General features: G+C 38.5%; 3 protein-coding genes and 3 long non-coding RNA genes across 16 annotated transcripts; 3 read left to right on the forward strand and 3 right to left on the reverse strand.

Annotated features, from left to right (window-relative positions):
• Positions 1–3,048: 3,048 nt before the first annotated feature.
• On the reverse strand, positions 3,049–3,718 carry LOC112272847 (uncharacterized). Its single transcript, XR_016498623.1, has 3 exons — positions 3,577–3,718; positions 3,376–3,461; positions 3,049–3,218 (listed from the first exon to the last, which is right to left on the reverse strand). It is a non-coding gene; the product is annotated as an uncharacterized LOC112272847 (long non-coding RNA).
• Positions 3,719–4,882: 1,164 nt separating this feature from the next.
• LOC112272658 (uncharacterized) lies at positions 4,883–6,586 on the reverse strand. The gene is made up of 3 exons (XM_024500638.3): positions 6,222–6,586; positions 5,686–5,909; positions 4,883–5,482 (listed from the first exon to the last, which is right to left on the reverse strand). The coding sequence occupies exons 1-3, from the start codon at positions 6,414–6,416 to the stop codon at positions 5,065–5,067; spliced, it is 837 nt and encodes a 278-aa protein (XP_024356406.1). The 5' UTR covers positions 6,417–6,586; the 3' UTR covers positions 4,883–5,064.
• A 345-nt stretch (positions 6,587–6,931) lies between these two features.
• On the forward strand, positions 6,932–10,761 carry LOC149987345 (uncharacterized). 5 transcript variants are annotated; one of them, XR_016498617.1, is made up of 6 exons: positions 6,932–7,333; positions 7,491–7,609; positions 7,769–7,870; positions 8,095–8,264; positions 8,801–9,572; positions 9,839–10,426. It is a non-coding gene; the product is annotated as an uncharacterized LOC149987345 (long non-coding RNA). The 5 variants fall into 5 exon arrangements; XR_016498621.1 differs by having other exon boundaries at positions 7,169–7,333; positions 7,491–7,816; positions 8,801–9,051; positions 9,400–9,572; positions 9,839–10,761; XR_016498620.1 differs by having other exon boundaries at positions 7,169–7,333; positions 7,491–7,816; positions 9,839–10,761.
• Positions 9,066–12,220, reverse strand: LOC112295972 (SAC3 family protein C). Of its 2 annotated transcripts, none has more exons than XM_090244767.1 (7): positions 11,621–12,220; positions 10,960–11,175; positions 10,765–10,865; positions 10,416–10,637; positions 10,037–10,261; positions 9,808–9,893; positions 9,066–9,630 (listed from the first exon to the last, which is right to left on the reverse strand). In XM_090244767.1, exons 1-7 carry the CDS (start codon positions 11,931–11,933, stop codon positions 9,249–9,251), a joined length of 1,545 nt encoding a protein of 514 aa, XP_090100893.1. In that variant the 5' UTR covers positions 11,934–12,220; the 3' UTR covers positions 9,066–9,248. The 2 variants fall into 2 exon arrangements, with proteins under 2 accessions (XP_090100893.1, XP_090100894.1); XM_090244768.1 differs by having other exon boundaries at positions 11,550–12,220.
• A 90-nt stretch (positions 12,221–12,310) lies between these two features.
• LOC149987346 (uncharacterized) lies at positions 12,311–12,996 on the forward strand. Its single transcript, XR_016498622.1, has 2 exons — positions 12,311–12,497; positions 12,706–12,996. It is a non-coding gene; the product is annotated as an uncharacterized LOC149987346 (long non-coding RNA).
• LOC112295971 (DNA gyrase subunit B, chloroplastic/mitochondrial) lies at positions 12,900–19,669 on the forward strand. Of its 6 annotated transcripts, none has more exons than XM_024548028.3 (21): positions 12,900–13,221; positions 13,485–13,620; positions 13,751–13,831; positions 14,020–14,133; positions 14,263–14,319; positions 14,575–14,676; positions 14,839–14,989; positions 15,413–15,489; positions 15,620–15,730; positions 15,929–15,999; positions 16,315–16,456; positions 16,666–16,764; positions 17,138–17,266; positions 17,550–17,664; positions 17,814–17,881; positions 18,031–18,144; positions 18,268–18,384; positions 18,572–18,625; positions 18,942–19,047; positions 19,155–19,285; positions 19,455–19,669. In XM_024548028.3, the coding sequence occupies exons 1-21, from the start codon at positions 12,980–12,982 to the stop codon at positions 19,521–19,523; spliced, it is 2,286 nt and encodes a 761-aa protein (XP_024403796.1). In that variant the 5' UTR covers positions 12,900–12,979; the 3' UTR covers positions 19,524–19,669. The 6 variants fall into 6 exon arrangements, with proteins under 6 accessions (XP_024403796.1, XP_024403798.1, XP_090100889.1 ...); XM_024548030.3 differs by having other exon boundaries at positions 13,491–13,620; XM_090244763.1 differs by having other exon boundaries at positions 13,000–13,221; positions 13,491–13,620; positions 14,004–14,133.
• The last annotated feature ends 3,982 nt before the right edge of the window (positions 19,670–23,651 follow it).

The raw sequence follows: 23,651 nt of genomic DNA on the forward strand, positions 1-23,651 counted from the left end.
AGTAGAGTCATGCCTAAACTAATGTATTTAGTATCCCATCTCATATTATCTTCAACCATTACATTGGAATTTATCCAAATTATATTTCATTGTGTAGATTGAAGAAGGTTAGTGTGACCAAAGCTTTAGAATTCTTGTGGCTGAATTTGCTCATTTTCTTAATAGTGTCGTCAAACTTGTTAGGTAGAAAGTAGCAAAATAAGAGGATTTCTTGACTACAAAGAAAAAAAATCCGAAAAATAGCATCAAAGATGAGGTTACAAAACAAAGAACTGTAGCACTTACTTATACTATTATTCTATTCCAACCAATCAACAATTTCCACTTATTAATAGTTCATTCATATCCATTTTCAATACAATGAATTTTATTTATTGTTCACAGCTTAACATCATTTTAACCAGTCCTCAATCCTATTTTTGATCAATGAATGTCAAACCTAGTTTTCAAACTAATAGAAAAATTCCACCTTATATATATATATATATATATATATATATATACATATGTTCTTTTTTATTTTTTATTTTTTTTTACAATACAATACTAGTTTTTTGATCACATAATCAATAAAATTTTAACAATTTATGATTTTTATATTAAATAACATTATATTTTATGTCGAAAAAAAAACATTTGAAGAAAAAATAAATTCCAAATTTAAAAACTATTGTACAAATATTACTAAAGAGATTAGACATACATAATAATATTTGATTATTTCAATCAATATGGATTAATTCCATTAAATAATTCCTAATCATTTCCTTCTAAGTCAAATTTGTGAGAGTAATAATTATTAAATCTTATTTTATTTAATTCAAGTTTTTTTGTAAAAATAATTAAAAATTAAAAAAATATAAAAACTGAATTTAATTAAAATAATTATAAAAAAATTAATAAGAAAATTAATTCTTCATATATATTTTTAAAAAATACATTTAGTGGCACCTTAGTAATCCTTTCAAATATTGGATAAATAAATTTTCAATTATTTTGGTTTAAAGTTGGTATTCTCAAAAATATCCTACAAAAAAGCTGAGCTTTTATTAAAAATAAAAATAAAAAAAAAAAAAAAAAAGTGAATTATTCTTTTCTGAAAAATATAAATTTTATATATATTAAAAAAATTACAAAAAAATAGATTTTTAGTGATAATACAGTTTTTTATTTTAAAATTTTAAAATTTTAAAAAATATTTGATTTATATAAAAAAATTTAAATTAATTTATTTAAAAGTATATTTTGAATTCTTACTGCATATCATTTCATATAAAATAATAATTTTTTAATCTAACAAGAATATATATATATATATATATATGTATGTATTAAATCTGATAAAAATCAACTCTTTTCTAAAAGTATGATGCTGTCTACACAACTATTATCATGAGACATTTTTTACATCTTAAAGATATATGTTTTTAAAAGATACTTTGAAGAAGTGGAATTTAAATCTTTGCAATATTTTAATTTTTCTTGATATATATATATATATATATATATATATATTAAAAGCATTAAGACTTCAATTTTTATATAAATCAAATAATTTTTTACCTTGAATATATATATATATATATATATATATATATATATACAAGTAAATATTAAATTTCAAAAAAATGATTAAATACATATATTTTAAAGTTATTAGTGCTTTTAAATCTTTTTTTGATAAGAGAAAAAATGTTTTGAATTTCCAAGACTAAGTAATTCCTACTACATATTTTGTGATATCATGTAGGTTTTTTAAACCTTTATCTTAATATTTAATTTACTTGCTAAATTATACTATTCAGGCATTCCAATTTAGTATAAAAATTTATTCATGAAGTAGGTGTTTTTATGCTTTTATAGCAGAAATATCTAATTATTTGTAACTTGTGTGTGTTTAAAAAGATCATTTGATTTGTGTACAAAAATATATCAAGCAATTTTTTCTAAAACCCATTAGATTTTTAATATGTAGCAAACTAAATTTCTAGTACATTGATGTGAATTTAAATTTTTTGACAATAGTCCATTAATGGCAAAACAGTTGATATATGTTTACTTGAAATTTTCTTATGGGTTACAATATTAAACAACTAAACATTAATTGTACTTCTGGGTTTGGCTTAGGTCAAACTGTTTTATTTTGATTATTATTTTGTAAATTCATTTATTTTGCAAAAATATTATCTCATTTTGTTTGATCACTTTTCAAAATTATGAGAAATACGTGTGTTTTATAAATGAAGTGTTAAAAAATGTGAAATTAAAGCTTAAGATTTTTTTCTATATATTGTTAAATCAGAAAATGTGGATTTTTAATTATTTATATATATTCACTATCTCTTGAGTATGGAGGCCTACAACATATTCTTTACAAAACTTTACATCCTGATTTTGACGCACACTTCCTATTGGTTAAATACAAAAACAAACAAACAAAGATGAAAAGCAGATATGAACTTCTTCCAAAAAAGTTCTTAAAAACAAACCCATATCAAATCAAAATCAGTTTCGCATGTTACAAATTTTCAGTCTGTCCCATGAATTGAAGACACATGTCTCCATTAAAAACACACAACATAGGATAACTGTCGTGAGTTCAAAGGCATGCATCTGATATCTAAACAGGAAACAGAAACAGCAAAATTTCACAAACAGACAGACAGTCTCTCCTTCACAATAGCACTTCTGCTCAGTGAATGCATTGCAACAGCACTGCAAAGCAAAGCAAAGCAAAGCAATACAGGGAAAGGGGAAGAAGAGAATACACACACACACACACAGATACACACAGAGATACAGATTACAAATCCAATGCAATGCAATGCAATGTAATGCCAATTAATCCTTCTTGCCAGTGCCGTGGGACATATTCCAAACCCCTCGCAGCATCATCAGAATGGTAGTCCCCACCAGCAGCGCAGGAATGGCTACTGATGTGATTCTATCGCTGCCCAGTTTCAGATGAATGTGGGTGCCTTTCTTCATGCCTTGAAACTGCGATTGTTTCAGCATCACCCCCTCGGCGCCGTCCACTTTCATCCCCCCCCCCCCCCCCCCCCTCGCTACTTTCCGAAGCTTAGGTTCAATAACAACACCAACAACAACTCTGTGGTAACTGACTCACTGACTGACTGTCCGACCTTCGTAGGAAGACTGGTCTCTCTCTCTCTCTCTCTCTCTCTCTCTCTCTCACAGCACTGGTTCAGCAGCAGCATCTGGCATAATACAAAGCAAAGCATCGAACTGTGAATTAAATTATAAGTATATTTTCCACCTTGCAAGCTTGCAACACAAATCCTAGGAGACATCCATCCACTCCCTTGGACACCATGATGTGATCCTGTCCTGAAGGTGTAGTAGCATTTCACATACCGACAACTCAAATTGCAGTGATCCTTGCGTACTGGATCACGTTGAATGGCGTTCCTGGGATTGAGTTCGAGTGTTCAGGATCAGAACTGCATCCACCGATGCAGTCGAATCGAGATATCAATGACTCTTCAATACGATAGAAAAAGGAACCAGACCTATGTTGTGTGCGAGTCAAACTTGTGATGTGGAGAAGTCACTCACAGGTCAGTTGTTCATGTGCGCTATCATTCCAACATTGCATCATTCTCTGCACAAATTGGGGCAGAAGAGAAAGAGGGTGTGAGAGTGGAAGAATGATCAACTGCCGCGATGTTACAACAACGACGGGTTTCTGTGAAGGGGCAGAAGAAGAAGAAGAAGTGTATGTGTGTGTGTGTTTTCATGTGAGGATGTGCAACCGCTACTCCCGCAACAATTCAGTTTGGGTTAATGTTCCTCAGTATCATCGTTTGAGGCACACAATTCTGCTCTGATGGTCCCCCGACAATTTTGTTCTAACCTTCTTTTCTTTTTTTCTTTTTTCCTTTTTTCTTTTTTTTCTAAACTACCGATGGTGTACATGTGAATTTTTGTATTGAATCAAGTATTAGTTATAGTTTTTTAGAAAATATAGGTCAGTGAAGATTTCATAAATATTAGTTAAATTTCATTCATTTACAATAATATCAGATAGAACTGCACTTAGATTTTACATCGTTATAACTACCAGCATGTGTATTCAATTAAAATATCTTTGTATAATAACATTTTTTTCTTGTTTTTATTTTTTATTTTTATTTTTTTTATCAGCATGATTAAATTAGTTTGACATTTATTCTAGCTAAAATTTTAAACACATGGAGAATTTTCAATTCAGTAAATGCATTGCATAGGATTGGATTGGATTGCATTCCTGAATGCATTGCAATGCAGTACGTGTTTTGTTTCACTCGTTAAACACATGGAGAATTTGAAAGCAGTATTAATTTGATTTAATAATTTAGCAGCTCTTGGACCGGAAAATTTTCTTTTCCAATAATTCATCATTAGAAGATAATCAAAAACTATCATCAACAATTTCAATTGAAATAATTTACAGATACAGTTCCAAACCCATTTTCGTTTTATCAAATCGTCTCCGAACACAACATTACATTCAGTGACTTCAATGCATTTTCTGTTGCAGCTAAACAAAGTCTAGAATAAATATTCAAGCAGAGACACCAGGTCGCTCAAAAGTTTAAAATTTTATTTCTACGTATATTGTAATACGCATTTTACAAGCTTTGATGGTGAAAATCACTTCATAAGAATGAAGATAATATCCAAAAACACACATACAGGTTGGTAATAAACTGATCAATTCTGTAGCACGAGCAGCCATCTTTCACAAAGCAACATTCTAGCCGCAGTTTTTTGATGTTTCACTGTTCCTTGTGAAAATCACTGTCAGTGAGTGATAAGAGCAGCTTCTGCAACACTTCCATGCAGACTCCACAAAACCATATATATCCACGAAAAAGAGGCGTCGACGAATGGATAACTCAAATCCGAATTTGCAGTTAGGCTTGCTTTACAAATGAAGGATTATGAGTAGCAGCAGTTACTGTTTCCTTCCAGCGCGGTATGAAGACCCCGCAAAAACAACCACTCTCGAGTACGCTAAGACAATATAATTACACTGTTACATTCAAAGAATTATGCACAAGTCTAGAATTTCTGGCCTGCCTTCTTCTCGGGAAGGGAGACATCGGGAAGAGAGCCATTGGGGAGGTTGGTATTGGCATCGCTGACGGCATCGTCGGCCTTGCTCTTCACATTCGCGGCGACATTGCCGGGGTTGTTGCTTCCGGTGAGCTTGTCTCCCAATCCGCTCAGAGCACTCTTGGCATCGTCCACAACATTGGTCGTATTGCTCTTGGCTTCATTGATCACATCAGAGGCATCACCCAACTGGAAGGCCTGGTTAGCAGTGCTGGAAGCGTCGCTGATCTTACCCTTCACTTTGCTGTTACCCTTTCCCATCAGGTCGCCAAAGTTGGCCTTGGCCTTGTTCAAGTTGTCCCTGGCATTCTTCACCGCTGCATCGGCAACATCCTCTACGTTCGATGCGGCAGCGGAACCGGCTCTGCATTTTCCAAGTCGCTGAGTCAATCACTGGTTCACAGCCACGTTTATTTCCGATGCAGAAACAAGGTAAATAAATAAAAATGTTTATTTCTATATATATATATATATATATAGATATATATATTCTAGTAACCCTCCCTAAACAAATCCACACAAAGAAGTAGACAGTAAAGTGTTAAACGAGTGAAACAAAACACGTACTGCTTGGCAGTCGACCCGGCGTTCTGCAATCCATCTCCGAACCTCTTGGGGGAATCATTCTTGGTGAGCTTGTCAGCCTTGTTGAGCAGGACATCGGCCTCCTTGGCGGTGGTGGAGGCACCATCACCACCCGGACCGGTCAAAGCGAACGCAGGCACTCCGGATACAAGTACCGCTCCTGCGGCCAGAAGGCCAATCATGGCTTGCCTCACTGCCTTCGGCTCCTGCAAAAACCAGTGCCATCACTCAGGACACTCACACATCCTCCGCATGCTATATGCACACTACCCATCAACGGTAAACACACACAACAGAAGATATGCCACTGCGTAGACTTCTGAGGGAGAATCCAACGGCCACTCGACCCAATAACAAAAAGCTTTTATAACCGCTCCAATTCGACAACAAGAGACTACGCATGGTCCTCATCACAATAACAATAAAAAAAACAACAGCAGCAGCAACCACACCTCCATTCCTCGAAGACCACCACCACCAACAACAACCAAAGCAGCAGAGCTACAACGATCGATTACCTCAGAAGCACTGGCACGCACAACAGCATTAACCTTAACAGCTGCGGACCTGGACACCATGGGTGCGAATCGCACGCTCCCGAATGCAGCACTGCTAGCAGACCGGCATTCCATCGCTGGCGTTGATGTCACCAAAGCAGCAGCAGCAGCAGCAGCAGCATTGCAGCTGGAAACCATTGCGGTGGACGACGCCATTGCGAAGCTAAGAAGAAAAAACTAAACTTCGAGATAATGTGGAACCTGATAACCTTCTCCTTCGAGAGAATACTTCTGCTGCTGCTGCTTCAGCTCGTGACTCTGCAAAATGGCTCTGCAAAACTGATACAAAATCACGCCGAAGATAGTAGAATAGCGATTGAGGAGGAGGAGGAATTGAACGGTGACTAGGGGAGTGCGAAGCGCCGCAGTTTTTATGGACTAGTTTGCTGACTTGGCGGGAGCCTGGTGGCGTGCCACCTGGAGGGGTCTCATATGAAGGCAGCGATTGCGGGATAAAGAAAAGGACCTACGTGGCATGCGGCATGTGTTCGGGACCACGGATTGGGTCCTTTTTCTTGCTGAGCTGGACCGTCGAATCTGATGCCTGCGTGGACAAATGGGGGGTCGGGGACCCAAGCTTTTTGTCACGGGGGTGGGGAGCCCTTTGGTTGGTACTGTGGGCTCCGTTGATAAGAGAGCAATTGTTCGCAATTTAGTGTAGAGAAAGTTGTGTTCTAGACTGGGTTTATTTTTTTACTTATTTGTTTTATTGATCTTGGGACGAAGATGATTCTAGTTTTTTCATTTTCATTTTATGTTTTTGATGTATTTATTGGTTTTGGATTGGTTTGTGAATGGGACTCGCTGATGTAGATTGTATTGTAGTGAGAGGTCAAAGTGACCGTGCTTTGTGTTTGATGTTGAACTAAGACCCTGATGTCAAACTCTTCAGATTTCTCTTTAATTGCAAGGCCATGGTACAAAAAAAATCACCCACTTTAGAACGTGATATGAGCTAATTGTGACGAGACTTTCTCATTTTGCATCAAGTGTAGCATAAACGAGTTATTTCTCTGACACATTTGATTATTGGATCCAGCATGCAGTTTGCTTGTATCAACATGACAGGACTGGTGAGTTTCACCAAGAGTTTGAAGTTTAATGTGTGGTCATATATACAGCTCTTTAACACTTATCTTAAACTATGAAGTGATATCTGTAATTGAGATTAAACAAATCAACAAACAATAATGGAGTGATGTTGTTTGTTGTTGTATGTTGTTGTTCAAGGCAACAACGCATTGTGGGACCCATAAAGAGGATTGTTGCCCTGGACCCACAATTTGCCATGTCCGTGTGTACTTTGTTGCAGCTCTCCACCGAAGCACACATCATCTGCTGCAACCATCGTGCGTGATGGCTGTTGCTGTTCCCTGAAGTGATTGTGAATCACATGCATTGCTGCTGCTCTTCACACAATTTCTGTTTTCTTCTTCTTGCTGGATGCAGAAACTCCAGGTTTTCTGAGCTCTCCACTGTAATCGTTAATTTAAGTTTTTATGTTGCAGAGGAATGCTGATGAAGGAGGTTAGGAGAATTGTGCGGATTCGGTAGAGGTACGATGGGATCTGGATCGCACTCGGTGGCTCCGCATTGTCACTCTAACCCAAGTGGGTGTATGTGGTTGTCCAATTTTGTGGGGTTCTTCAAGTTTTGAGGGGTTCGTTTTTGTGAAGTCTTTCCGACTTCAATTGGACAATTGTTTAATTTGTTGGTGTGTAGGGTTGTCATGTCTGTTTTTGCGCAGGTGAGTTAATTAGGATTGGGGCGGAGGATGAGTGGACGAGGGGGCAGAAATTTGACGAAGTACTTTGTGGTGTTTTTGTGAATGTAGGGGGAGGGGGTCGCTGCTCCAGGAGGTGGAATTGTGGTGCACAGTGCGCCGGAGAGTACGTTGGAATTGTTTCTGATGGATCCTGTTGGTGTTCATTCTCATCGGCAACGGGAACACTGTTACAGTGGTGGAGCTGCTGTACTTGAGCCCTACTAACACCATCCTGACAGGTGACTTTTATCTTGTACCCAATCTTTTCATCAAAATAGAGTACACGAATCGGGAGATAAATCCAGTTTCTGCGTGGGCAATCGTAAGTTTTGCTAGCACGCCATTGCAGTTCGCAGTTTTTAGTGAGTGTTTGCAGATTCTGCAGGCTTCTCCACGGTATGCAACTCTAGTTATAGCCTGATGAGGTATATTATCAGGTCTTCAGGCCAAGCTGTCCGTAGCTCTGCATTAAAAGGCCGACGCTGTTCATTTCATACGATGGACTTGATCCTCGCAGATTTTTCATCTTACTTGATACGTGAATTAAGACAGTGAAGGGGAGCATGGGGTGGCTTATTTGACAAAGGTTTTGCACAGCGCAGATAGGAATGTGAAGTTGTGATGCAGAGAAGTAGCAATGTTTCCTAGAAGTTATTGTATTGTTCAGAAACAGATTTTTTAGGTCTAACGTCATTTCCGTGGCCTGTTGAGAAATCTTCTGGGGTTCTCATGGAAGCATTGCTGCTAATTCTCTGCTAATCCTGTTCTGGTTCAGCTTGGGAACGCTTTCATGCTGGAGCGCAATTAACCTTTCTCATCATACCGTTGAAGCAGCTTTCACTGACTACGTCTCTACCACAGCTTGTGAAGTCACTTTAAAGGCATCATTTATATTTGGTCTTGAATGTGGTAAGAAACTGATTTGATTCCGGAAGTGCAAGGTCGACGACATTGTCCACATGTTCAGGAGCAGGTTGAAAGTCCATGCCGGAAGACTGCAGGAGGATTCTAGAGCTAGTTATTCAGGTACTCCATCCAAGTCCCTTCTCAAGTATAATTTCATAGCGCACACGTGCCAGATGGTGTTTCACATGTCATATGTTTGTCTCTTTCCTAGATCCTTCATTCGATTACTATACAAAAGCTAGAATTGTGACCAGATTCTTGATGCGGCCAAAGGCTAGCGTTCCCCTCAAAATCAACAATGCTGTGGTTAATTACCCCTAATTCTTATCTCTAACTCCGACAATTTCTTGGAAAAACGTCGGAGCTCGCTTTCGACTAATTAGTGAGCATTGATGCCTAAATGTCTGGATGGAAGGACTAAATGTTGTTTGTTTTGCCGTCAAATACAACTGACCCTTGTCAAGACAGGTTATTAGCCCATGAGTCTTGCAAAATTCTTCCGTATCATCCTCCTTCATTAGTAAAAGTTCGGCGATATCCCCCAGCAGGAAGGGGTGCGTTTTGTATCCGCCGCAATTTATGGCCCTTAAAGCTAACGTGCGTATCTCTCCAAAGTACAACTCCATTAAGCAGCCTTGAAGGTATGACGCTTTCTGTGCCAAATCAAAGAATCCTTTGTAATTACCGCTCCTGTAACACCTGTATAATTCACAATGTTTTCAATACTCATGATTTTTCATTCAACTAGAATGTCAAAAAACAAGTCAATGACTCAAGTCACTAACTGCAATTAGGATAAAACAAAATACTCGGTGCCTAAATATTATTGAAATAGTTGTAAGACTTCTCAACCCTTGAAATGAGGTTGAATGTTACCTCAGCACTCTTCGGCAATACATGAACGCAGGGGCCTGTAGCACCAGGGATCGCACCCTGCGGAACCACAGTGCAAGCGGTTCGGCCTGCAACATCGTGTCAGATCACACCATGTCAGATCGTGCAAGCCAATAAGAGTTCTATTCAGCATGTAATGACTACTAGCTTGCGAACTCCACACCTGAACGAACCATCGATGTGCAAGCATGAACTGCACAAAAAGACCAACCTTGGAATGGCCTCTATCTCCCAAGTTCAACAACACGTAGTAACCGTGAAATTCTGCCTCGTGCGCCCATCCAGAGCTTGCTTCAGCTTCAACGGCACTATACAAGTTGAGGAGTGTGAGTAAAGATTTGGAGAGCTGCTGGAGATTCAGTTGCGAATCTGCATCATTTCTAAGGCCTGCTATTTGTTCCTGCAACTCCCTCTCTGACATGATGTGAAACCTCACCTGCATACAAATCATCAAGTTAGGGGTTACTTATTGCGCTAGCGGCACTAATCCTCCTAGTCCAGCGAAGCAAGCATGCATGCCAGCGATGAGTATGCTAAGCCACTAAAAAGAACAATTATGAAGTTTGAACTGTACCAAGCACAACACTCACAATTTCCTCAATCATCGTAATGGCCTGGCTGTTGGCAATGCATTGCATGCTTAATTCTTGTCGAACTGCACGGGTCCGATCAAAAAGAAAGGCATGGACAGATTCGAAGGTGCAGTCACGACGGTCTGTCATTTCCAATAAGTACTGCAACGTTTCCCATAACACATGCTGCGGTCGAACATCCGAAGGTTGCAATTCAGCAACAGCTATAGTCCTGCAAAACTGTGACCCAGCTTCGCTTAGTTTCAGAAAAATCATTGCCAATGTGTTCTGTCTATATATGAACAAGCACTAAACAAAGTTGCTTCAAGTTCATGCAATCAAAATACAATTCTTTTTAGGTCAATACCCTCTTAACAGCAAGCGTTGCAGATGTCTCATCTGTTTTCCCATTAATACGCTCAAAGATGGCCAGATCCCTAAGCCTTTGACGCTGTTCTCGCTCGCGAACTGTCAGTTTAACAATCACAAAGGTCACATGGATGTGTTGGAAGCAGACAAGCTTAGACTTCGAAAGTCTGGCGAAAACCAGTGGAAATCTCACCTGGACACATGTCTTGACAAGTGCCAACTATGGAAGTAACCAAGTTACCCTCATCCTGAACACCGACGTCAGAATAAGCAGCTAATGCCCGCACAGGTGGGACACTCTTATTACTACGTGATCTCCATTTGCCTCCCTTCTCCCAATGCGGTTCTGCGTTTGGCTGGGTACCAGTTGATTGAGGTCGTCGGCCAGCTGCATCACCATGCACGTCATCTGCAAGCCCAAGGCAGCAATTGAATCGATTACAACACAATTCTTGTGAAGGAAAATTAATGTCACTCTTCGATGCCTCGCACTTCTAAACTCTGCGGTCGGACTATTCAACAACAATTTGATCAAGAACTAACACAGAAACCAAGGAATCGGAGAAATTTCTAGTAACCAGGAATATTTGTAAGAATTGTAGAACGCTTGAGCCCTTCGATATAATCGACAACAACTGCAACATAGTCCGTCTACATAGGATCTAGGTAACCCATGTAACGGAAAGGCTAAGATATTCTGCACAATCTTTAGTATAGGAGAAATCTTTCACAAATCCCGTACGCTTGACATGCAGCGGGAGCACAAGTCAACACAATCCTCACCATCCACAGTGCGGCTCAACGGCATAAATTGATGCCGAGCTTGTAAACAAGCAATTTGAAAAGTTTCCAACCTGGGATGTCATAGCTGTTACGGCTTCCCATCTCAGCAAGCCGGCTCTGATCGCGCCAAGACATGGAGGGTGCGATTGGTCCTCGCTGCCAAAAGGTCGGTCGGTTATTTCGTTTGCGAGACGAATTTTGCTGGTGAGAATTCCGAGCGTCCATGAATCCGTGGCGTCCGATTGAGTCAAACTCGCCATGACTGTTGTTGTTGTTGTTGTTGTTGTTGTTGCTACTACTTGGTTTTGGAACGTCCCTGTTGTTGTCATGGCTGTTACTTTGCCTGGACATGTCCCCGTGCGAGGCCGGGAAGGTGTCCGCCATAGCCGTTTCTTCTGCCCCAGCTCCCAACGGTTACAGTAAAGATTCAGGGCCCGACGTCATCGTGGCATCAAAAATTCTTCTCGCCCCACTCTACCCTCAACACTTGTATCCCTTCCATGAGGATAAAGTAACACCGCGCTGGATCCCAACCCACTTTTCTATAAAACAATTTCCTCAATCAAAACCAATCCACCTCCACCCACTCGACAACCCACTTCCAGCATGCCTATCCGTCATTTTCGCGGCTATAATCTAACGATTCCTTGCGAACAAAGAAAAAAACGCCTCCAAAGTAGCAACTCAGGAAAAAGGCGGAATACTTCGAAGGAGAGAGACAAGCAATCTAGGCAAACACAGATTCTTGAAGTGAGGACAATACTTCGATGATCTAAGCAGTGCCTGCCCAAAGATGATTCTCGCCCAAAGATGTGGAGAAGGGCAATTCGGCGGAGCGGCCAAGTTGGACTGTTTCTTTCCACGTGTGGTTTTTTGACTCGTTCTTTGCACGTGCCTTTCATGGATCAAACTCTTTCGAAGGACAATATTTCCAGCAGAAAAACAGAGGTGGGCAGCAGGAGATGGGGCAGAAAGATAGATGTTCTGCTGCCCCCGCTAAACCCAACTTACTCTCCAGCAATCGTTCATTTTTCCATAAACCCTACAATTGTTCGCAAAATCCTCGGACAGTTTATTGTTCATGACTTGTAAAATTGCATCACCAACAAAGAAGCTCGTTGTGTGTTGCAACTGAATGTTTTGCGCCGATTTGCAGGCAGAAGCTGGTGAAGAGGTGTGGGGGAGTGGGTGGGTGTGACGACGAAACTGGATTGGAGTAGATAAGGCTAATGTAATTCGGTGTGGAGGAAGTTTTGCACGAAGTGTGGATTGAAGCCATCGCTTGCGTGCCAGGATAGTGAGATAGTGTCTTTTTGCAGTTGGGTTTTCATGGATGGGGTTGTAGATTACAGATTTAGGCAGTGAAGGAGAAGGATTATCTGAAGGATTTTTATTTGTATTCAGTTTTTGCTTAGAGGAAGGGTGGTAGTATGGCTGCCTCGCTGATTTCTTCCTCTTCGTGCTACTCTTCACCCAAAACTCTACTTCACCCTTGCGGTTCATCCTCCTCTCCCTCTTTGCCCACGCTCCTTCGTTCTGTCCGCTCCTCCTCTCACTCACATACATCGTCGAAATTAGTTTTCTGTGCTTCGTTAAAATCTTACCATCATCCTTTGAGACATTTCCAGCGTCAAGTTCCGAGACCGGTCTTTCGCACCTCAGTCTCAGGCCGGTAGGTTCTTAGCACAATCATTAGGCCTCTGATTTTAACTTGAATTTTTTTTGTGTGTCTTCCCATTTGTTGGGTAGTAGCAGATTCGGTTGTCAATCGTCGACGCAATAAGTGCGGTGTGTATAATTCTTCAATTTCTTTGGAATGTAGCTCAATCTTAAAGAAAGGATTAAGTTGGATTAAGCTGGTAATTGGGAATTTTGGGTGGAATCGAGCGAGAGGGTTTCTGGATTAACCAAAGGATTTACTATTGTGATGGGTAGGAACAGGAGTTTCCATGGTATTGATAGGGACATACAGGTGCACAGACGAAGGCAGAAGCGAGGAATATCTACATGTAAAGTCGCCAGTGATGCCCTTGCTTCAGATGTCAAAGCCTATGATGCAGGCCAAATCCAGGTTCTTGTCTAAATATCAGCCTATTCGGGTGCGAAAGAATTAAATTGGAGTTCCTTTCCCCTGCTGAATGCCACCTAATCCAACGAAGCATAGTCGCTGAGTGAAGCGTCGATGATTGGGTTCCATGCAGGTTCTTGAGGGATTGGAGGCAGTTCGTAAGCGTCCGGGAATGTACATTGGCAGCACAGGAGCGAAGGGTCTCCATCATCTGGTCGGTGTCACTCGTTTCAGTTTTTTGTTGGGAATTCGCAAGCAGAATCGATGTCAATTATCTAAGGAGAATTTAGGCAACGTTCCGTTTGTGACAGCATTTAGAGGATTTCTTGAGTAACGACTAGACAGAGCCTCTTCACCATACTGGTCTTAAGCTCATAGTATTCCAGTGTCTATTTTGTGCAGGTTTATGAAGTTCTTGATAACGCAATTGATGAGGCGCAAGCAGGATTCGCTTCTACGGTGGACATAGTAATGCATACTGATGGTTCTGTCAGTATTTCAGACAATGGACGTGGGGTAAGTCCCGAGTCGCTACAATTGTTTGAGCATATCACAAACAATAAGTTGTCACACATGTACATGTGAAAAATCTCGTCTCTGCTTCGTGAATTATGTGTTTTGAGTCGTGGATTTATTGTTTTGCAGATTCCTACGGATGTGCACCCGGTAACAGGAAAGTCCGCGCTAGAGACTGTTCTTACGGTAAAGTGTGATCCTTCCATCCTCGTACATGTTGGGCACGTGCGTTTATTAGATTAAGTCCTTTTCTTTTTCTTTTACTTTTGCTAAAAGAGTACATCAGTCGTTGAGAGATAGTTGGAAGAGGCTGATATGTGTATCACTGTTTCATCTCCACTTTTCAAGATTGTAAAGGAAGCTCAAGTACCATGAATTTTTGTTTACTTGGCCATTAGCTCATATAACTTAATCAAACTCGAATTGATCTGTTTGACACAGGTTTTACATGCAGGCGGTAAGTTTGGAGGGGACAACAGCGGCTACAGCGTCTCTGGTGGGTTGCACGGTGTCGGCATCTCAGTCGTGAATGCTCTTTCCGAGGTATTCCCACCGTTCTTCAAAAATAGACTTGGACATAGTTGGACTCACAGAGGTTTATGTTCTCAGGCAAAAGCTAATGTGACGCCCCATATTTGTTTCGGATACTAATCAACATCATTGTCTGGTTGAGCACTAAATAGCCACCACGCTTTCTGATGACAGAGAGTAGACGTAACAGTGTGGCGCAATGGCCACGAATACAAGCAGTCTTTTGAATTTGGTAAATCTGTGTCACATCTCAGCGGCTCTCGGCTTCCGAGGGACCAGAAAGGACGTACAGGCACGCTTGTGAAATTCCTTCCGGACAAGCAAGGCAAGTGAATGCTGATAGCTTTATTTTTATTTATTTATTTATTTACAGGATATAATTGTTAATTCGATCTGTCAAATTTTTATAATCAAACGCAAAATCACAGCCTATCATTTTCTTATTCTTTTCCTCTGTAAGAACTGTGTTGTTGACTTAAAGGTTTATAGCCGATCTTTATCTCATTCAAGCCGAGATTCATATTGTCAAAATTGCGGACTTGTAAGCACGAAATTTGTTTATTGTTCAAACTAAACTTCGATCATGCAGCGTAGAGAACCTTCTCTGGACCTTGACAATTTTCAATTGCGGGTTGTGTTGTCTAGTTGCTTTTAAAATGTTGTTTTGCAACTGCCAAGGCGAGTTAGATAGGTTATTCAAGGTCGTTTCTTAGTGTTCTAACCTCGGCGTTATAAATGTTCAAAGCAGTGTTCACCTCGACAACTGAATTCGATTACAGCACCATTTCAGGACGTACCCGCGAACTTGCATTTCTAAATCCCCAGGTAATGTTCACGTTTTACAAGTACTTCGTCTCATTAACATGCAATGTAGGTGGAACAAGTTTTCTTTGGAGCTTGCTGTGTAAGCATGTGAGGTGAGATTAAGTTTAAGATGTGTGGCTGTTTAACGCAGGTTACTATTTACTTGAAACAAGACCATGCAAATCCAGAGAAAATTCGCTCTAACACATATCACTTTTCTGGAGGTCTTTCTGAGTATGTGCTGTGGCTTAACAATGATAAGGTACCGTTTCATGGACGACCCATTTTTCACGAGTTTCTGTATGCTGCAAAAATAAGTCTCTCATGGATCTACAATTATGAAGCTGCGCTACAGTTGTAACGAACCTGAATTTTCATAATATGTCTTTACATCAGATTTATTCACTTCAATTTAATGTTAGGATTGAGGACTCACTGTGAAATTCGTGACTATTTACAGGAGCGTTTGCATGAACCGATATCAATTCACAGGAAGAAAGAGGGCATTATAATTGATGTATCGTTGCAATGGTCAGTCTCTTCCATTGTACTTCAGTTCTGAATACTTTAGATGTTGCTTAATGAAAAAATGTCTTAGGCGATATTGGTATTTAGTGTCCGATTAGCGATCAAGATAAGTAGACCATTGCTCTCCTACATTTACATCTGGACACAGTTTTGAACTCTTAGTAGGTTAACTAGGCTGCATTGCTTCATTCCAACCTTTTCATAAAATGCACTGAAGGCTATGAAGGCAGGTATTAAGTGTTGGACGGTGATTGAAAGGGAATGAGCTTGTATGATCCAGGCTTAAAGATCAATCATCCTTGTGTTTCGTTGGGCCAGGTGTGCTGATTCATATACCGACACCATCATTGGATATGCTAATAGCATTCGCACCTCTGACGGTGGTACTCACCTGGATGGAATAAAGGCTGCTGTTACTCGTACCCTTAATACTCTTGGTAGAAAAGCAAAAATATTGAAGGTATGTCAGTTCCTAGATTGCCTTCTGTTGTTGAATATCTGGGATCTCACAAATTTCTGATATCTGCAAATGCTTTCTGCTGGCTATGTCAGATGGCATTGAGCAGCCAGCAATAGTAAGCATAGGAAACAGTTTGGTTTTTATGAAAAGGTTATTGAAGCCATCTGAAAGAGGTTGTACTAAGCTGGATGATTTTGTGGGTACTTCAGGAGAAGGATGAAAATTTATCAGGAGACCACGCTAGGGAAGGTCTGACTTGTGTTGTTTCAGTGAAGGTTCCTAATCCAGAGTTTGAGGGACAAACTAAGGTACTCATGCCAGTCATGGATAAGAATTATGGTGATGCCTTCTTACACATTTTTTGCATCACTTACATATTAACAGAGTATACTTAGCTCAGAAATGTTGAAGCATAGTATACTGAGGACTACATAGATCATATGCACTCCAGTGAAAATTACAAAAGGCTCAACTTGAAAGCCAGTCTATTTTCTTGAGAGAAGGTCGTCTATTAAAGTCTCGTTACTGTTTAGAGTATATTGAGGTTAAGTTTCCTCTATGTTGGAGTGGGTCCAACGAGGTGTTGTGTTTTACAGAAATGTAGCAGTCAATGACTGGAAATTGACAAGTTGGATTTTATTTTTTACTGTTAATGGATAATGTCTGCGTGGTTGGGGACAGACACGACTAGGAAATCCAGAAGTAAGACGACTTGTTGACCAAGCAGTCCAGGAGCTGGTGACAGAGTACTTGGAACAGCATCCTAACACTCTCGAGGCTATACTGTCCAAGGCTCTTCAGGCCTTCAGGGTACGGGAACGACCTTTTTAATCTTCGACTTGCAAGCACTTTTGTGCGGGTCATTGAGTAGGCTTATTTTGTTTTAAAACTTTAAATTCTTGATTAATATAACACCTCGCTTTTCCCCCTTTTGGTTGGTTTTCTGATTACCCTTCAGGGTATTCCGGAGAACTCTATAACTGGGATATGCAGTGAATTGTCTCTGGGGTTGAAAAATCTTACTCAATTGTAAATTGTGGGCAAAATCGACTGAGGTGCTAATGTTAATCAGTTCTTATTTTTTCGTTTGCAGGCAGCAATGGCTGCAAAGAAAGCCAGGGAGCTAGTTAGACGAAAGAATGTTCTTAAGTCGTCCATGCTTCCAGGAAAACTTTCTGATTGTTCCTGCACAGATCCCAAGAATTCTGGTGCTTTCTTGTTCCCTTTCTTTAGATTTTCTTCACTTTGTTTGATTTAAGAGGTTTGTCCTGTTACAAATATACCAATATGGTTTTGGATGACTTGGCAAATTTAAAAGGATACTTCATAATGTACGTCTGATGTTTGTACTCAACAGAAATTTTTATTGTGGAGGGAGATTCTGCTGGAGGTAGTGCCAAACAAGGTCGCGATCGCCGTTACCAGGTGCTTTTCTGCAGTACAAATCTGCATTGTCTTGTAGGTTCTTTTTTTTAACCCAACTCTCAGGAAGAAATAATGTGATGAAGCGTTCTTACAGCGATGTATGGTGCATGTTCCTTAATCGGCCGCTTATTGTGCATTTGGGGCGGCAGGCAATATTACCACTAAGAGGAAAAATTTTGAACATTGAGCGCAAAGATGATGCTGCCATTTACAAGAATCAGGAGATCCAGAATTTGATTCTGGCATTAGGACTTGGTGTGAAGGTATGTATATTTGATCCCTTTTCAGCAAATAGCAGACAAAGAAAAGCTTGGATAATCCATTTGCTATAATTGTGCATCATAGAAGCTGCCAAAAATATATAATCATTTGCGTATTGTGTACAGGGTGAGGAGTTTAGCAAGGATTTGTTGCGGTATCATAAGATAATTATTTTGACGGATGCGGACGTGGATGGTGCTCATATCCGCACCTTACTTCTAACATTCTTCTTCAGATACCAGGTAATCGGGATTTTTCTTTCAAAAACCTTATATCTTTTGGAATGTTCTGATCCTGTTCTGGAGATGCTTCGAATATGGCAGGTTGATTGCATAATTACAGTTGGGACAAAGAACCATGTGGATATGTTTACCACCTCCAGGATGTTTTCTTCATTTTATGAATTGTTTGGTTATGCTTTTCGTACAGAGAGCTCTTTTCGAGTCTGGATGTATCTATGTTGGAGTACCACCACTTTACAAGGTACTTTCTACCTACAACCTTCATTTTAGTGTATATTAGGTACTTTATCAGGACCATGTGCACTCATCATCACAATATGCAATATCTCTGTTAGTCTTTGGTTTCTTTTAAGCTCATGTCGCTGGAAGATTTGAATCAACTTTTGGAAATCTTATTACTTGGGTGAAGATTTTAGGCCAGAACTTCACTTTACAGCAATTCATTCATGAGCGCCATAGATCTGCACCAGGACCATCAGAACTGCTGCTTCCTCTTCAAGGCAGCATAGACAAACCTGCTTCACGTGTAATGCTGATACTGGTCTTGTTCTTTGCAGGTGGAAAGAGGGAAACAAGCCCATTATTGTTTTAACGAGGCTGATTTGAAGAACTTGTTGAAAACTTTTCCTAGCAATGCGTCATATAACATTCAACGATTTAAAGGTTTGTTGCCCTATTTACAAGCTTGTTTAATAGAATGTGAATGGAGATTTTTCTGCAACTTCACCTGAATAAATATGTTCACAATGTCTTGGTTATGAGTGCCCCAGGGTTAGGAGAGATGATGCCACAACAATTGTGGGAAACCACTCTGGATCCTACGCAACGTATGTTGAAGCTTCTAACATTAGAGGATGCTGCTGAAGCTAGCATGATGTTTTCTACTCTCATGGGAGATAAGGTACCGAGAGTTCTCAGTCTTTATTTCATTACGCTCCACTGCTTTGAAGCTTAGCTGTGTTAATTTAATACTTGACGACATGACAGCTTGAGCTTGTATCGTTCTTCACTACTAGCGTCTGAAGCATTATCCTCCTTTTCTCATCAAGATGATGGACTGTCCTTTGTAGGTGGAGCCTCGAAAAGAGCTGATTCAAAATAACGCATCACGGATGAAACTAGAGAATCTCGATCTATAGTACACATTATTTGGTCACACTCGGGAAGCATAAGATTAAAACGACCTTGTGTTTCCCCTCTGTACAAGTTCCCTTTTATTTTTTTTATTTTTTTTTTTAAATTGATGATTTCTGGATATGCAATGCCTATCGATACTTACGCACAATCTCGGATTATTCTTACTGTTGCATGTCAAAGTTACTTTCATGTTTCTGAACAGAGCTTGAATGTTTTTCAGTCAAGATTGGAATCATCGAAGCTATCCATTTTCTTTGAGCCTGACAAATATGGATGACTTATTAGCATTTAGGACTTGATTGCTAAGCTTTGTTTAAACTAGCACAGGACTTCACAATAAACAGCACATTTAGGAATTAAAAATGTTCAGATTATTCAAGTACCACTAGTTTTGATAGTTCATAAGGAATCATATGGCTTTTCATGACTCCTATCACTTATGTGGCTTTGTATTCCAAAGTATTATTTGGCGACTTGACACAAAATTTCACATGAAGCTTTGTAAAAAATAACAATTATAATGGTAATTTGTACTGGAGATTTTTCATTAATTTTTTTTGTTTACAATTCCACAATTTTTACACTAAAGTTACTCCACAATTGCTTCTCAAGAAATACAAGCATGATCCAAAATTATACACAAAATGTTTCATTTTTGTTCTACTAAAAAGTATGCTTGGGAAGTTTGAAATATGCAATAAAAATTATTACAATTCGTAATTATTTATATAATCATGCAATAAAAATTTCGGTAACTGGCTTCAAATTACAGTATTTTACATGAACAATTTCATTATGTACTATGTCTTCTTTGTGTTACTGAACAGGTACCATTACTAAAATGTTTTCAAGTTGAAATGTATGTACAAATCAACAAAAAAAAATATATGTTTTGATACCATAAAAATAATATGTTAAAAGGATATATTCTAATATAAATGTAATTAAAAAGAATTCTAATTAAAATTATTTTGATCGCAATTGATAAGATATGTAGATTATGATTATCACAGTGATATATATTTGATTAATGAATACATATATTTAACTCATGTACAGCATAACAAACAAACATATTCATATGACTCTTATTCATTTTAATATTATAATTTTAGAATCTAAAAAAAAATTATCCTATTTATTGAAATTATGTAGATTAGAATCATATCATACATTTGTACTACAAAAGAATATAATTCATCACTTTAAAAAAAGAACTGAACCATGTTTTTGAAATTCAAGTCAAGTACAAGGTTCATACTTATTTTGAATCTTGAATATGCTACACTAAAGTTTAATATTTTGACTATTACAGTGCATAAAAGGTTAGCAAGTCAATTTCGGGAATTGTATATCAACCATGTCAAAAATCTCCAAATAAACCCAAGTATGTTTGTTTTGAAATTTATTGAAAAAAGAAGAATGAATTGATTAACAATTTAACAATTCACTCATATACACTTTCTCAGAAAACTCAAACAAATCCTGAGTGTGAAACAGAAAGAGGATCAAGACATCATCTGTTCCATTGGAAATCTCACAGAAAGCTTGAGGATGATCAAATTTTGGCGCACTCAGCAGTGGCACAAGGGGAGAGAAGTGCAGTACCGAATAGAAGTATACATGGAAGGCACCAATGCTGTCGAGCGGAGTAAAGTAGCAGTGGTGAAAACTGAAAACACATTGACTGCTCTAAGAGCTGAAGAGAGACTTAAGATAAGGCACATTAATCAAACCTAAGCACTGAAAAAACAAGCACAGCAAAGACCTCGAATTAACACATGCATTCTAACGACAAGAATCATAGGCCTAATGTGACAAATTTTAGAGATTAAGTGGAATTGAACCAACTGAAAAGAAGGAAGGGGTAACTCTACCTTCCAATCACAGAAGATACAATTAGGGTTTAGAGGGAGAATTAATGCTACTGTATTGCAGAGATCTTACGAGAGGCACAACAGAAACACAAAATTCAGCGTGTTTGACGCCGTCACGGAATCCTTAATAAAATTAATCACCGACCTAGATTAGGACTGCACAATGAGCCTAATTTTCAAAACAACCCGCATCTCTACTTGCAGTCCTCTCCCAAAGGAACGACGTTACACGTACATAGTAAGCAAAGTACAAACTCAGAAGGAAAAACAACTCCAACAACCCAAAATAGAACGTACCATTCAGCACAGGAGCAGCACACGGAGAGACAAAGGAACTCGCAGCTGATTGCTAGGGAAGTTAAGTGGAGAGCGATTGAAGGACCGACGAAATCCAGAACTGGAGAGAGAATTGCCCAAAAGTGATGACGTGAATGATTTTCAAGTCAACTGTAAGAGATGCAAGTGAAGACCTATGAATCGAACATGCTATGCTACAAATAGCCTTGGAGGACCTTTTCAAGAAATAACACAGAACAAGAACATGGTGAAAAGATTAACTGATGAAATAAGCGTACTTGGTCCCAGATTGATGAAATTAAGCGAACAAGAGATTACGACACTGTCAAATACTCCTTTCAAGTCTATAAAAAAACGAGCCTGTACAGTCTGAACTTAATGGCGCGGGGTTCCATTACTCCATAACCCCAACTCAAATAAGCTACACATGGGCCAGGAATTTCATTAACACATCTTTGCGCATGAAACTCAGCACAAACCATCAAGTGCCAAATCCGACTTACATTACCCATCAAGTGCCAAATCCGACTTACATTACCAGCACTGCTATGCTTCTACTCTCGTTTCAATCAGCTCACTGAGCTCTCCAAGACGTGCATACGCAACGCAAGCCATAGAGTACCATCGCAAAAATTTGAAAAGGAATCCATCAAAACATGGGACAGACAGGAATAAGCAGAAACAACTACAAAAATGTGGGATAATAGTAATGCGCAGCGGGTTTAAACCCTAAATCCTAAAATCCCCCGATAGATGAGAGGAGCAGCCTTAACCAGACATCCATCCGACTCATTACACTAGAATGAAAATAAAATTTCAGTTTTTTGTTGAATTAATGTATGGAAAGCAATGAATTATATGAAATCTTACATAAATTGGTGAATTTTTGCTTATTAATGAAATCCATGAGTAAAAATAATACAATATGTGCTAAAATTAAATTGTATCATTTTTCTTATATTGATGTATAATTATAGTGTTTAAGTTATTTGGTGTTGTAAAACTTGAAAGCACTTTACACAATGTATATGTGCCATATACATACAAAGAAGATTCTAGAACTTTCAAAGAATATTTTGTATTATGATAAACATTTCTAAAATATTATAAAATTTAGTAGAAATATGTGGTAAATAGCTTAGAAACTAAGTTATGTTGGATGGCACTCTAAGAATCTTTTAGAATAACTTAGAAAACAAGCCATGTGATTTAATTTGGAATGCAAGTCTTTTAAGGAAGCTTCTTGAGGAGCTTCTTGAGACTTAATAAAAAAATCTTTGATTAACTTATGAGGCAAGATATGAAAGGCTTGGTATTACAAACATAATCAAAATTAATAATTACTTAGATAAAAATAGATAAAAGTGGATAAATTAAATAATATATTATGAAAAAGTTTTTTAGAAGTTTCATTGTCACGGATTTGACTTTATATATGTCAATAAATGATTAATAGGTTGAAAACTTGACCAACAAGTTGTCCACATGTTGCACATGTTTGCCACTTGTGATACAAGTTAGTCATTTGGTGCACATGTAAAAAAAACTTATTTTACAAGTTAAACAAGTATTTTTCAAGTTAGACACATGTTGGAAGACTTATAGAACATTACCATATAGCTTCTAGTTAGATAGTATATATAGAGGCAAGAGTAAGGCCTTGTTCACTCTTGTCAAGTTCTTTCTTGTTTCTAGTTTTTTTTTCAAGTATCTATAATTGTTTTGCCTTTGACAATAGCAATTTCAATTTCTTCTTGAATATACATATTTTTTCATTTCTTTTATGTTTTTTTTTTTGAGATACTTTCACCTATTTGATTGCATTCTTTAAGTTCTTGTATTTAATATTTGGACTCCAAGTTTTAGGTCTTGCAAGTAATTTAAATAGAAACAAGACTAAGATTTAATCTTATAAACTCATTTCTTGAATATATTCTTCTTTAGATCTTTAGGCCT

This window comes from Physcomitrium patens, chromosome 19 (assembly GCF_059467195.1).
Source record: "Physcomitrium patens ecotype Gransden chromosome 19, ASM5946719v1, whole genome shotgun sequence".
Lineage (NCBI taxonomy): Eukaryota > Viridiplantae > Streptophyta > Bryopsida > Funariales > Funariaceae > Physcomitrium > Physcomitrium patens.